General features: G+C 31.0%; 1 protein-coding gene and 1 long non-coding RNA gene across 6 annotated transcripts in view; one reads left to right on the top strand and one right to left on the bottom strand.

The window, feature by feature from the left end:
* Positions 1-15,863, bottom strand: part of LOC127729746 (proto-oncogene vav-like) — a 69,233-nt gene that overhangs the window by 16,780 nt on the left and 36,590 nt on the right. For 4 of the 5 annotated variants that reach the window (XM_052237616.1, XM_052237617.1, XM_052237615.1 and 1 more), the window contains 5 exons: positions 12,553-12,584; positions 9,720-9,779; positions 5,156-5,182; positions 4,390-4,419; positions 1,234-1,358 (listed from right to left, as the gene is read on the bottom strand). In XM_052237616.1, coding sequence (XP_052093576.1) covers positions 1,234-1,358; positions 4,390-4,419; positions 5,156-5,182; positions 9,720-9,779; positions 12,553-12,584 — 274 coding nt within the window. The remainder of the gene's footprint in view (positions 1-1,233; positions 1,359-4,389; positions 4,420-5,155; positions 5,183-9,719; positions 9,780-12,552; positions 12,585-15,863) is intronic. The other variant, XM_052237619.1, reaches the window with a different exon arrangement.
* LOC127729767 (uncharacterized) lies at positions 7,117-15,174 on the top strand. The gene is made up of 2 exons (XR_007994825.1): positions 7,117-7,388; positions 13,742-15,174. It is a non-coding gene; the product is annotated as an uncharacterized LOC127729767 (long non-coding RNA).

Here is a 15,863-nt window from a genome sequence, read left to right as displayed (position 1 = left end):
TAGTATATTGAGGCCATTAAGTGCAAAGGGGCATAACTCCTAGAAAAAAAATTGAATCATTATTTCCTGTCGATATGCACATCTACATAGTATGTCCTTATTATCTACAAAGTTTCATGAAATTTTGTTGTATGGTTTCAGAGGAGTTGCGATGAAAAACTGTGCAGTAGTATATTGAGGCCAATAGGTGCAAAGGAGCACAACTTTTAGAAAAAAAATTGAATCATAATTTCCTGTCGATATGCACATCTACATAGTATGTCCTTATTATCTACAAAGTTTCATGAAATTCTGTTGTGTGGTTTCAGAGGAGTTGCGATGACAAGAATAGAACTGACAGACAGACAGATAGAGGGACGGATGGACAGACGGACGGGTCAAAAACATTATACCCAACGCAATAAATTGCATGGGGTATAATAAGCATTGTGTATAAGATGCATAACATTTGGTTGAGGCAAACTTCAGTTAGAGAACGGAAACGAAAAATTCAGCACTTTTTCCATTTGAAAAGGGGCATAACTCTAGAACGGTAAAAGTGACTCCACCAAAATTCAAACTTGATCTGTGTTTTGTGGTTATAAGCATTGTCATAAGTTTTATAACATTTGGTTGAGGCAAACAGTTAGACAGCGGAAACCAATTTTGGGACGTACAGAAGGACAAGGATAAAACTTAATGCCCCCTCCGCTATGGCGGGGGCATAAAAAATTGTCAATATTGAACTTGACCACTATTTTGTCATCAGTAACAGCATATTAAAATTTATGCATTAGTTGAACGGTTCATCAGTTATTCCAAGGAAATGACACAAAGTTTCATTTTCCAACCGATCAAGGACCATAATTCCTGAATGGTAAATGTGAAAATTAATAAACTTAACCTCCATTTTGTCATACATATTATAATTTGATACTCATTGGGGAAGGTTTGAATGCATGTAAAAACTTGTTGATCAGACCACTTTTGGTGCCTGTACAAGTGTTTCTTACCACTTTTTTTAAGGAGGAGTTGGTGTTGGTGGAGTCCCTTGTACTGTCCAATTTTTTTATAATTCCTATTATTCTTTTATGAACTATTTTATTCTAATAATTGAATCCTTTCTTCTGCTGGTATCTACAGATAAACTGACAATATTTTCAAACATAATTAATTCATATTTAAGGAAGTACATATTTGTCATCAAAATGATTTAACAGGAAACCAGTAAAAGAATTTGTAACTGGTACCTACCTTCCACCACTGAGGATCGGAATTATTTAAAATTTTGATTGTTTGATCTTTTTTGAAATGCAATGGTCTTTTGCCAGCTGGTGGCGCTGGACTCCCAACATAGTCTACTATTGCTTTCACATGACCTGTAAGAATAAAAAACATATAACATTTGTACATGATTGTCTTCAATATAAATACATATAAAGTTCTTTCTAAAATGGCTGAAATCCTTCATGAATTTTTTTTTTATCATAATTTAAATCACTTTTTCAAACACTTTTATCTGTATACAAAGTTAAGTTCATTTAAAATAATTATTTATTCTAAAAAAAAATAATGTTGAACTTGAATGACAACCTATATTGTAATTAAGATTTATTTCTATATTGTAATTAAGATTTATTTTAAAAAAATCTTTTGCTTGCAAATTTTTTTGAAGAAAGTTTAAGATGTTTTCAACAATGATTTATTTACAACAAGCCATTTGGATCTAAAGAATAGAAATGTTATGAACTGCCACAAGGTAGGACCACTAGCCACTAAACAAAGGGAAGTTATAACATCATTTGAATTTCAACAGGTTTGGGTTCTACTGTGCATTTAGGTTTTTGTGTTTGTTTGTAAATGCTGACGTACATAGGGAGTGGAAGCATAGGACCTCTTATAGAATACTTTGAAAATGGCCTTACATTTCCTGCCTCTTCTGGATGCTAACACAAAATAATAATTTGAAAAATGCTAAATAATAATAACTTTGAACTACTCTCTTATTTTAAAAAAAGAATAAGCTGTTTACAGCTAATATCTTTGAGTACTGTAAAATTTAGAAATTATTGCAAGTATTTATTGTTGCGATTTTGGAAGAATGGACAAAAATGCGAGATTAATTATTGCCATTGGAGGAAATCTGCTTACAGATGTTTGTATCAGATATCAGGATGCAAGTTCTAATTATTGCGATACACACCCAGTCACATTATTCCCATTAATAAAAACCTAGCAATAATTTCTGAATTTACAGTATGTCAAAATACAATAAAGTTAATTTTTCTTGTTTATTAGGTCAACCATGACATCAATACTGTAAACCAACTTATTTATAAGTTTACCCTTCATCACAAACTTTGCTACAATTTATTTTTGTGATTTTTCAACTTGATTGATATATTCATATAAGACAAAGATCCAGGTATGACTTATCACAACAATTTATATTCAAGTTATTTTTCTACTCACAAAAATAAATGGCTAGTAAAAATTAGTTGGTTTACAGTTTAACCTACAGAAAGAGTAATAAATGTTAAAAATAGTGAATTGAACCATGGAAAAGGTAAAAGAAGGGTTACTTTTACAACCAATCTGAACAGTTTGTCTCAATATTAACAAAAGCTAGTCATCGTTAGAAACATGAGAAAATATTTTGAAGGGCTGCTTTTATGTAAAGTTTTTTGGAATATAAGTTTTCAAGTGCTAGAAAAACCAATTCACAGATAATCTCATTACACATATTAAATAACAGGTAAAAGATATAAAACCAGCTGTATTCTCCTCTCAAACAGCTTTTGGATTTGATTTTCTTAAAATATTGTATTATAAATGTTAAACCAAAAACTCTATGAAATATAAATAAAAATATTTGGACCAACCAATGAACAAAACTTTGAAGGAATTATTTTCACAGCCTGTTTCATTTTTATGGAGCTGCTGGGCTTAGTCCAAGCCATTAATAACACTTTGAAAGGGACATTTTTATGATTACTGAATTTTACAAAACCTAAAATACCTAATAATGATCTTCAAAAAAGTATAAAAAGTGGTTGATAAAAATAGTTCCTAATTTGTAGATATAAAGTCAGTTGTTGAAAATGCAACAGAATGCTTCCACAACCTTGTGAATACTAGATATTTATCGTGATGTATAATTCAGTTGCTACCAATTTATAATTGAATTGTTTATCTGTGATTTATCAAATACATTTCATGGTTGATGAAAAAGCTGTGAAATATTATATTTATTTAGCCAAACAATTGTTACAAGGCAATATATATATATGTTATGTATGCATGATCAAACTTATAAAATCCAAAATGTAATCACAACTTTTGCCATTTTAATCACACATTGCTCCACACTTCCTGTTACTAGTTCTTGACCCTATTACTCTGAGCCTCCTACCTGCCCTGAAAACCACCTTATCATTCCTAGATGACATTATGGTTTTTCCTTGATCAGAAGATTTAAGAACGATAAGAATTTTTCCATTTTATAAAAATAAATACACACTAAAAACTTCACACCTAAAAAAGTGTTTGTAGGTACACACTAACAGGTACATGAATATGAAATATTTGCCAATAAACTTTAAGGAACGCACAATCAATCAATCATCAACTAACAGGTACAGATTTTTCTTACAGACATTAATAAATATATATAACAATAAATGTGGGATATACGTCATTGAGACATCAACCCAATGACAAAAAAATCCCAAGACAAAATGTTTCCAACAACAGATAGATACAGTGTCAAGTATACAGAAAAATATATAACATCTTTCAGTAATTGACAGGTTTAATGAGAATATCATGGCAGTCCTTTAAAAAAAAAAAAAGGTATCTACAAGTTTTAAACACCTTTAATGATTAACTAAAAACTAAAAAAATTCTAACATAAACTTGTAGACTGACTGAACATTGCCATTTTTGATTATAACGGGAACAAAACTAGAAGTTATTAGGGTTAGTAATAGTATAAACATAAAACGATCAGATAATCCAACTGAAATCTAAGACTAGTATGAAGTTACTTTAGAACAAAAACAGGAAATAAAATAATAAAGAACTAAACTAGTAAAAGATGATGAATTACACCACTAAACGTCTACTGGTAATTAGATTTGTTACTGACATTACTAACCTAGACTGAAGATCACATTTAGTAACTATAAAAACTGTGATAAAAAGTCTAAGAATGGACTCCTTCCATAATTCTAATCAGACTTATCTTATCATGCAAAAAACTGTTTCCAACAACTGTTTCCAACAAGAAACTTTATAGGTCAAACTGCTGGAAAAATTAGCTCAGTTATGGTAGTATGTTAAGCTTATGAAAGAAGCAGAAAACAAGCAGCAGCAGTCTTATTGAAAAAGTAGGTCACTGTGACAACTTACTGATTTTAGCAGATGCTTCTGACTTAGGTCCTAAAATTAATTAAATATCTTAAAAACTGCATATCTTGTTTGTTTTATTGATATATTAAGTGTTTGTAATCCCGCTCTATGTGATTTTCACAATCCTGAAGTTAATCCATGTCTTCTTAACAATCCTGAACTTTATATTTACGGTAAAGAAAATCTGAATGATTTGTCTAATCTTAAGTAAATTCCGAGCAATTTCAACTCTTACAAAGTTGAAACTGAACTTGAATCAAACAGTTGAAAGATTTTCAGAATCTAATATATTAACTTCAAAGATATCTTGATTGACATATAATGGGATTAGAAATTTCACTTTAAAAAAAGTTACTAAACAGAAAGAAATACATATTAAGATAATTACAATTTTCATATACAAATTAGAAGCTAATTTTAAATCTGTTTCTGTATATAAACTTACATATTATAGCAAGGTGTTATAACAACTTTTTATACATATTTCTAGAAATTTCTTTAATTGATTATAAAGTTAGTTTGAGATTTATAATTTAAAAGCCTTTTAAGTAAAACATTTCTTCTTCAGACTGACAGTCTGTACTTTTGGTCTATTGATTCAACAAAACACATAGAGCAAGTAAACTGGACTCAAGCTCATCAACAAATGCAACTCAACAATAATGTGAAGCAAAATTCTGCCAAAAGTTATCTCCCATACATGGTACCCAATAAGTGTCAAAAGAACTCACTCCAAAGAATATTTTAAAGAATACAACGGACTTACCAACTACTCTTGGCGGGACTGGCGGCACTGAAAAACAGAAAGATAAGACTTTAACATAACTTTATGAAAAACGATGAACAGTAATATAGATAATCAAAAAGATTTACCAAAAAGTCCTAAAAATTAGTATTTTATAACCCAGTCTCTGAAAGGAGATTTTTTTTTTTATCTAATGCAATGTATACATATACAAATGAAGATAAATGTCATAAAAATAGCTATTGAGTGAGAATGTTATTTTCTTTCTGTAGCCTATTTTATTTTTAACACTCATTCCAAGTAGTGCAAATATTCTTAACTCACTTAATATGTATTTGAAGAAAACGTAACTATTTTTTTTTTTTTACTTTCTGACATTTCAATGTACCTTCTGCTAATACAAAGAAATGCACTAACTTCTGATTCTACAGGAAGTACCAAGTATGTATCCAATGACATAAAATATAATTATTAAGTGCTATGTTACTGTAGTTAAATTAGCAAAAAGATGTCACTCTTTTATAAAGCAACATTTACTGGTAAACACAAAATAGAATCATGTGCATAATTCAATAAACATATAGCTTAATTAACTTTACCCCCTTTTGAAAAAAGTCTAACATTACTATCAGTAATTGCTGCTTACAATTATGATTCTGTTGTCAAAAGACCTTTCAACATTAATTCTAGAAAAACACAATTAAGTTATGCACTTTTCCATAATGACCCAAAGGTCACGAAAAAGAAATCTTGAATGAGCAATGCTAAATACAGTACAAAAGACACCAGATTATTTTTTAAACATTTGAATGTTGCTAATTCTATACAGCAAACCTTGACCCATAACTGATTTGAGTAAATGATATATTGGCTACAAGGAGGATTATGAGAAACAAGTGTTGCTATATATGGAATAATTTTTTGAGTAAAATACACATTTCAAATCTTACATACAATAGATGATACTGACATCTTATACACATTAACATTTATTCAATCAGGGATTTTCCAGGAAAAGTAATGGTTAAAAATAGAAGTTAAAAATAAACAGGGTATCTACATGATAAAATTTGTTGATATTTCAAATATTTTCAATATCAAAATACCATCCACATAGATTTCATAGGTTGAGACAGAGACTATAGGCACTGTGCCAATTCTAACTATCACTATGAGTAGAAAAGAAATTTGTCGTGAATGCCAATGAGACAGAAACTCAACCACACAAATTCATGAAAATAGACATCAAAGGGTCATAATACTACACAACGTACAAGAACCCACTCCATATACTGTGCTATAAATCTAGGAAAGTTGTGAATAAACTATTGAGACAATCAAATAACTGCAGCTAATATTATAATGAAAATGAAAACATGAAGAAATAGTGACTACTGAAGAGGGTCTTGACTCAAGAAATGCATATAAACAATTATTTTGCTTTAACTAGGTTTAGCAAGTACTCAAAATTACTGTTATTTTCTCCATCAGCGGTCAAACAAAATATATGGTTACAAATGTACAAAGATGAAACCAGGTACCATGAAGCAACGAAATATATGCAACACGCTGAAAGCAAGCTCAAAGTACTTAATCTATTGTTTATACAATCATGGTGGAAGGATTGCCAATGAGACAACACTCAACCAGAGACCAAATGATGTAGAAGTAAACAACTATAAGTCATCATACGGCCTTCAACAATGAGCAAAACCCATACTGCATAGTAAGCTATAAAAGGCCATGAAGTGACAAATGTTAAACAATTCAAAAGAGAAAAGTACATGATGGTCATTGAAACTAACAAAACTGTTTCATTCATATCAATATCAGTTAAATTTGGCATAAATGTTCGATCACTGGTATCCATTAAAGTTAACCTAAAATTTACAGTAAATATATTTTTTGTTAATATCATTATATATTTGTGTTAATATTTGTGAACATAAGCACTAAAAGTTTGGGATTTTTACTCACTATGATGCCCTGAAATTTTTGTTAACAAAGAAACATTATAATTCATATGTATATAAAAACAAGGAGACGTGGTATGATTGCTAATGAGACAACTATCCACCAGATTGTAAATGAATAAGATATAAGGAATTACCTTTATGCATGTAATAGAAATAATAAAATTTAACACCTTTTCATCAGAATCATCATTTTTTTTTATTACTACTGATGTTTGATATTAATGCTATCCTTTCAAATAAAATGCTCCGCTGGGGCGCAGCTTGATACGACTGCAGAGGTCGAACCCTGAACAGTTGGGGCAAGTATGGACACAACATTCAAGCTTGATACAGCACTGAATTTGGATTGTAATTAAATATTTGACACAGCATAGGTTTCTGACACAGAATGAATGTGGTCTAAGAACTTACCCCCCCCCCCCAAATTTTTTGAACCCCCTTATGATTCATCACCCCCAAATTCAATCCCAGTTTTCCCTTTGTGGTATGGTACCTTGCAGTACAATTTCAGAGAGATCCATACACTTGAACACAAGTTATTGTCTGGAAACTAGAAAAATGCTTGTTTTTTGGCCCCAAATTCCTAAACGTTTAGGGCAATTACCCCCAAACTCAAACCCAGCTTTCCCTTTGTGATATGGAACCTTGTAGTACAATTTCATAAAGATCCATACACTTACACACAAGTTATTGTCCTGAAACTAGAAAAATGCTTGTTTTTTGGCCCTTTTATGGCCCCTAATTACTAAAATTTTGAGGGAATTACCCCCAAAATCAATCCCGGCCTTCCCTTTGTGGTAAGGTACCTTGCAGTACAATTTCAGAGAGATCCATACATGTGAACACAAGTTATTGTCTGGAAACTAGAAAAATGCTTATTTTTGGCCCCTTTTTGGCCCCTTATTCCTAAACTTTTAGGGCAATTACCCCCAAACTCAATTATAGCTTTCCCTTTGTGATATTGTACCTTGTAGTACAATTTCATAAAGATCCATACACTTACACACAAGTTATTGTCATGAAACTAGAAAAATGCTTGTTTTTTGGCCCTTTTAGGCCCCTAATTCCTAAAATTTGGAGGCTATTACCCCCAAAATCAATCCCAGCATTCCCTTTGTGATATGGAACCTTGTGATACAATGTCAGAGAGATCCATACACTTACACACAAGTTATTGTCATGAAACTAGAAAAATGCTTGTTTTTTGCCCCTTTTTGGCCCCTAATTCCTAAAATTTAGAGGCAATTACCCCCAAAATCAATCCCAGCATTCCCTTTGTGATATGGAACCTTGTGGTACAATGTCAGAGAGATCCATACACTTACACACAAGTTATGTCTGGAAGTTACAAAAATGCTTATTTTAGGCCCCTAATTCCTTAACTGTGGGTACCATAACCCCCAAAATCAATCCCCACCTTCCTTTTGTGGTATTGAACCTTATGGAAAAATTTCATTGAGATCCATTCACTTAAACTAAAGTTAGAGTGCGAAAACTAATGTGTCTTCGGATGACGACGACGACGACACCAACGTCATACCAATATACGACCACAAAAATTTTTTTGCAGTCGTATAAAAACATATTCATAAAAAATTCTGTTGTGTTTTAATCAATATTTGTACCAAGAAAATTTTTGTAAAAAAATTATGTTTTTTTTAGTCACTAGTAAAAAATGGATTCTTAAACCAAATTACCACCAAATATTAACATTATCATGCTGATGCTTCAAACTTAATTATATATTAACCTGTTTATTAGTTTTTTTCCTTCCACGGTCATGCCTGCATTGCATTTTAAAGGAGAAAGAAACCCAAAATAAAATGTCTGCAAAAAATAGTGTAAGTGTTTCTTCTCTTAATATATATGGCATAGGGTAGTTGTACTTACAAAGAAAACTTATCAATTTTGAACTTACTGCCTTTTCATGGGTCTCAACATTTTCAAGAACTTTTGGATCTCAAAGAGCATAAAAAGAGTACTTTTCTTCATCAAGCTTATGTCGGATTTTCATGTTTCCATAACCTTGTAGTTTGACTAAAGATTTTCCTGACTTTAAATTTCTGTTATTATACATTAATGATTGTTTAAATTTGGTGGACAAAATTTTTGTCTGCAACTGAATCATTCTTTGGTTGTCAACATTTACTGACAATTTCTACAAATCATCATCTTCAAAAATTATGACACTATTAGACGATGACTGTTGTGCTGTCTCCGTTACAGAAGTGCCACATACTAATTTTATCTTCCTTATATTTTGGTTCGATGTTCTAAGTAAACCTTTATTTATCAGATTCTCTTGCTAAGAAAATTTGAATGTTTTCTTTGTTCGACATGTTGAAATGCGAGTTCTGTTTAATTTCAGGCTGAATAGAACTGGAATAGTAGTAGTGACGTGACTAGTATGAGAATTATATCAGCTGGCTTTGATGTGGGAAATTTAAAAGGATTTATTTAAGTATTCCAAATAAATACCCTTCTATCATTCCTTTCATCTGGAGATATTTGTTATTCCCTTTTTAGTGAGTAATAGATTCTGTAAATAATAACATGATGATTGGGTTTCCTTCTACTTTAAATTTCCCTAAAGTCTAACATCTACTTACCTCCCTTGTTCTGTGTTGGGGACTTCCCTATACATTCTTTATGTACACACTGCTTATTGTCTGAAAAATATGGTAAATTTGTTTTGTTCATGCAGAGTAAGTTGCAAATATAACCAGTCATCAGCCTCATTTGTCATAAGACTGGTATAAATATTATTGTGAAAATGAAAAAAAATCATGTAAAGTTGTTTTTTTATATTTCAAACTAAAAAAATATCTTCACTACATGAACATATTGAAATAAAAAGAGATGAAAACAAATAAACAAACACACCCACCCACCAATTATCAACTTTAAGCAAGAATGTATGTTGTCATGCTAAACATACCCCTACCCATAATTCAAAGTATAGAAAAACAGGAAGTAGGTATCCAACAAATCAAAAAGGCTTACACACCTTACAACTCATCAGTGAGCTCCTAACCAAATCCAAAGTCATTCTATTCGGTAGTACTTGAGAAAAGTTTGATGAAAAATTGCAAGATGATTCAACATATTAAACAAGAGGCTCTCAAGAGCCTGAATCGCTCACCTGTAATTTTTTGCTTAAATCTTTCATCAATGATCATTTTTGCTTTTTAATATATATTAATGAGTGGCTTAAAAATTCCATTGAGATGTTCTTTGTATCTGTCATATTTTCTTCAAAAGCAAAGAAAAACATTTTACCCCTATGTTCCATTTTAGCCATAGTGGCTATGTTTCTTGACGTACAAGAAAATAAAATACAAAATTTACACTAGATACTCTGAAACTCATTCAGCCCAAGTTTGGCTGAAATTGATTCATCAGTTTCAAAGGAGAAGATTTTTTAAAGTAAGCAAACTAGATGAACAAATTGAGAAAAATTGTCTTTAAAGGGCAATAACTCCTTAAGCACACATTTGACAATTTTGGTCATACAAATGTATTAACTAATTTGTAGATCTTACTTTGCTGAAAATTTTTGCTGTTCACAGTTTATCTTTATCATTAATAATATTCAAGATAATAACCAAATACTGCAAAATTCCTTAAAATTACCAATTTAGTGGCAGCAACCCAACAATGGACAGTTAGATTTGTCTGAAAATTTCATGGCTGAATGAACATTTCAACCTCTCATCAGATTTGCTCTAATTGCTCAAAAATTTGAGATATATTAGCCAAAAACTGCATTTTACCCCTATGTTCTAATTTTAGCCATGGCGGCCATGTTTTTTGACGAAACAGAAAATAAAACACAAACTTTATTCCAGATACCCTAAGGATCATTCAGCTTAAGTTTGGTTGGAATTGGTTCAGTTGTTTCAGAGAAGAAGATTTTTTAAAGTTAGAAAACATGATAGAAAAATTGTGTAAAATTGTCCTCAAAGGGCAATACTCCTTAAGGGGTCAATTGACAATTTTGGTCATATAAACTTATTTATAGATCTTACTTTGCTGAACGTATTTGCTGTTTATAGTTTATCTTTATCATTAACACTATTCAAGATAATAACCAAAAACTGCAAAATTTCCTTAAAATTACCAATTTAGTGGCAGCAACCCAACAATGGGTTATTAGATTCATCTGAAAATTTCAGGGCTGATAGAACTTCACCTAATGAACACTTTTACCCCTGTCAGATTTGTTCTAACTCCTTTGGTTTTTTAGATATAAGCCAAAAACTGCATTTTACCCCTATGTTATATTTTAAGCCATGGTGGCCATGTTTTTTGACGAAATAGAAAATAAAACACAAACTTTATTTTAGATACCCTAAGGACCATTCAGCTTAAGTTTAGTTGGAATTGGTTCAATGGTTTCAGAGGAGATTTTTTAAAGTTGGAAAACATGATAAACAAATTGTGTAAAATTGTCCTTAAAGGGCAATCACTCTTTAAGGGGTCAATTGACAATTTTGGTCATATAAACTTATTTGTAGATCATACTTTGCTGAACATATTTGCTGTTTACAGTTTATCTTTATCATTATTACTATTCAAGATAATAATCAAAAACTGCAAAATTTCCTTAAAATTACCAATTTAATAGCAGCAACCCAACAATGGGTTATTAAATTCATCTGAAAATTTGAAAGCTGATAGTACTTTACCTTATGAATACTTAAACCCCGTGTCAGATTTGCTCTAACTGCTTTGGTTTTTGAGATATAAGCCAAAAACTGCATTTTACCCCTATGTTTCTATTTTTAGCCATGGTGGCCATGTTTTTTGACGAAACAGAAAATAAAACACAAACTTTATTCTAGATACCCTAAGAATCATTCAGCTTAAGTTTGGTTGGAATTGGTTCAGTAGTTTCAGAGGAGAAGATGTTTGAAATAGTTTACACCAGACAGACGAAGACAACGGACGCCAAGTGATGGCTCAAGCTCACAGTTCCTTTGGAACGGTGAGCTAAAAATTCAAAGTATCGGCAAAACGGAAGTTGATGTCTGACAGATCTGAAAAGTGCTCACTTGTTAAAATTACTCATCATTGTCAAGTATAAAGTCTAAAAAATATTCCCTTATTCTATATTGTTCAAAAAATATGTGGCTTCGCTCATAATATATATCAAAACCTCCCTATATATTTTTTAGTTTATGCTCATTCTTGAAGACCATATATATTAACCTACAGTTTTTTATCCTTACTCTATAAGTTGAACTTTCACATATGTGAATGGGTATTTGTCGCAATATGGCCTTTTTTGCACAGATATTAATTAATCAATCAATCAATCATATTTATCCTATTACCCTAGATATTCGTAGATATAAGCAGTAATCGATCAAATCAGTCACTCTAGTTTTATAGCTTTATTATTGATCATCATTTCCACTGCTAGTTATATTACCTACTTACCTTCACACAAATACCCTTGGAAGAATACACCTCTGAAATATACAAGAAGAAAAGGCAAAGTTCCATTAAAGAAATGAACAAAACATATACAGCAGAAATATAGACTTCTATAAATCTTCAAAAAATAATTCTTAAAAAATTCATTTTTACAAATAAACATTTTTTTTCTTCATGTATGTTAATGTATGATATATACGAACTCTGACTATGAATATCATAATTTTGGGCCAAAAATCAAAAAAGTTACCCATTAGGTCTCTATGTTACTTCTAATTTTTTTTATATAAAATACTTGATGGAGTAAGTATGAATAGTGTAACAGCCTTCCATTCAAAACAAAAACATTAGACATGTGCTTTAAACCTGTTTTATTGTACCATGTGACTTTACTCATTTAAATATCAAAGGACACTATACATGTCATTGTTATAGAAGTCAAACAGACTATACCACTGCATCAAATGTGATACAATATTCTCTAGTCATGACAGTTAAAAAAGTGAGGCATATTACACATGATTCAGTGGTGCAATCTGTTTCCCTGATGATTTTTTAGGTGATATGTATGCAAACTTTATCTTTCTTTTTCTATGATCTGCAAAAAGATGTGTCCTTAATGTGAAGTCATTGGGCATTGTCACATTTTTTGGTGACATCACAATAGCAAATTCAGAGGAAAACAAAAGAAATTTGAGGTCATCATTGAATTTTGCCAATGAAGAACTGAGATCAATAAATAATTAACTGTTTATAGAAAGTATAAATCTGCTCAGATTTAGAGAAATTCTAATACTTTTTCATATTCTATATTATAGGGTTTCTGCACCATTATTGATCAATAAACTGCAACACTTTTTGATTCTTATACCTGTCAACAAGCTGCTTGAGTTTGCAGAGTGAAATAGTATTCTAAGAGGAATAATTTTAACTTTTGTGTGTGTACCCTTGAATTGTATGGCAAATTTTTTCTAATTTCATCATGACAACAATCATACAGCATCATCATTTTTTTCTAGCATTATAACACTGTATGTGGGATTATTGCACACTATGTGGTTTGAATATAAGACTATAGATACAAACTGTTCTGTTTGACCAATGCCTTAGTAATGTTTTCTGGTAAAATATCATAACCTTGCAAAATATAATAAAATGCTTCGCTGGGGCGCAGCTTGATACGACCGCAGAGGTCGAACCCTGAACAGTTGGGGCAAGTATGGACACAACATTCAAGCTTGATACAGCTCTGAATTTGGATTGTTATTAAATATTTGACACAGCATAGGTTTCTGACACAGAAAGAATGTGGTCTAAGAACTTGAATTTTTTTAATTTACCTATTATGGTCCAATGTCCAAAATCAAAATACATGGTTAGATTCAGCATATCAAAGAACCCCATATATTCAATTTTTGTTAAAATCAAACAAAGTTTAATTTTGGACCCCAACTTGGACAAACTTGAAAACTGGGCCCATAATCAAAAATCTAAACACATGTTTAGATTCAGCATATCAAAAAACCCCAAGAATTCAATTTTTGTTAAAATCAAACTAAGTTTAATTTTGGACCCTTTGGACCTTAATGTAGACCAATTTAAAAAACGGGACCCAAAATTAAAAATCTAAAAACACGGTTACATTTGGCATATCAAAGAACCCCAATAATTCAATTTTTGATGAAATCAAACAAAGTTTAATTTTGGACCCTTTTGACCACAATATGAACCAATTTGATAGCGGGCCTACAAAATAAAAAATCTAAATAAATGGTAAGATTCAGCATATCAAAGAACCCCATATATTCAATTTTTGTTGAAATCAAACAAAGTTTAATTTTGGACCCCAATTTGGACCAACTTGAAAACTGGGCCAAAAATCTAAAATCTAAATACATGCTTAGATTCAGCATATCAATGAACCCCATATATTCAATTTTTGTAAAAATCAAACAAAGTTTAATTTTGGACCCCAACTTGGACCAACTTGAAAACTGGGCCCATAATCAAAATTCTAAACACATGTTTAGATTCAGCATATCAAAGAACCCCAAGAATTCAATTTTTGTTAAAATCAAACTAAGTTTAATTTTGGACCCTTTGGACCTTAATGTAGACCAATTTAAAAACGGGACCCAAAATTAAAAATCTAAATACACGGTTAGATTTGGCATATCAAAGAACCCCAATAATTCAATTTTTGATGAAATCAAACAAAGTTTAATTTTGGACCCTTTTGACCTCAATATGAACCAATTTGATAGCGGGTCCACAAATAAAAAATCTAATTACATGGTTAGATTCAGCATATCAAAGAACCCCAAGAATTCAATTTTTGATGAAATCAAACAAAGTTTAATTTTGGACCCTTTTGACCTCAATGTGGACAAAGTTGATAACGGGGCCTAAAAATCAAAAATCTAAATACATGGTTAGATTCAGCATATCAAAGAACCCCATATATTCAATTTTTGTTGAAATGAAACAAAGTTTAATTTTGGACCCTGATTTGGACCAACTTGAAAACTGGGCCCATAATCAAAAATCTAAATACATGTTTAGATTCAGCATATCAAAGAACCCTATAAATTCAATTTTTGTTAAAATCAAACTAAGTTTAATTTTGGACCCTTTTGACCTTAATGTAGACCAATTTGAAAACGGAACCAAAAATTAAGAATCTAAATACACGGTTAGATTCGGCATATCAAAGAACCCCAATAATTCAATTTTTGATGAAATCAAACAAAGTTTAATTTTGGACCCTTTGGACCTCAATGTGGACCAATTTAAAAACGGGGCCCAAAATCCAAAAACTTAATACACGGTTAGATTCAGCATATTAAAGAACCCCAAGAATTCAAGAATAAAACCCCATTGAAATTGATCAAGAAATAAGCAATTTATACGAAGTATCTTCTTTTGCACAATACTGTGCAATTGAATATTTCTTGCTATTGTGCAATACTGTACAATTGACAATTTCTTGCTATTGCGCAATATTGTGCTATTGGATATTTCTTGCTATTGCGCAATACTGTGCAATTGAAGATTTCTTGCTATTGCGCAATACTGTGCAATTGAAGATTTCTTGCAATTGTGCAATACTGTGCAATTGAAAATTTCTTGCTATTGCACAATACTTATTATATAATAATTTACACATCCTGTTTGGTGTGTATCTCCTACCATATCATTTTTATTTGCTTTTAAATATTAATCAGAAATAACCAACTTAAAATGGAAAATTTTAAAAGAAAAAAAAAAAGGAAAAAAAGAAAAAAAAAGAAAAAAAAAAAATCCCCCCCCCCCCC

This window comes from Mytilus californianus, unplaced genomic scaffold (genome assembly GCF_021869535.1).
Source record: "Mytilus californianus isolate M0D057914Y unplaced genomic scaffold, xbMytCali1.0.p SCAF_2, whole genome shotgun sequence".
Classification (NCBI taxonomy): domain Eukaryota; kingdom Metazoa; phylum Mollusca; class Bivalvia; order Mytilida; family Mytilidae; genus Mytilus; species Mytilus californianus.
Note: the sequence above shows the minus strand (reverse complement) of the source record. Positions and strands in the feature narration are given on the sequence as shown.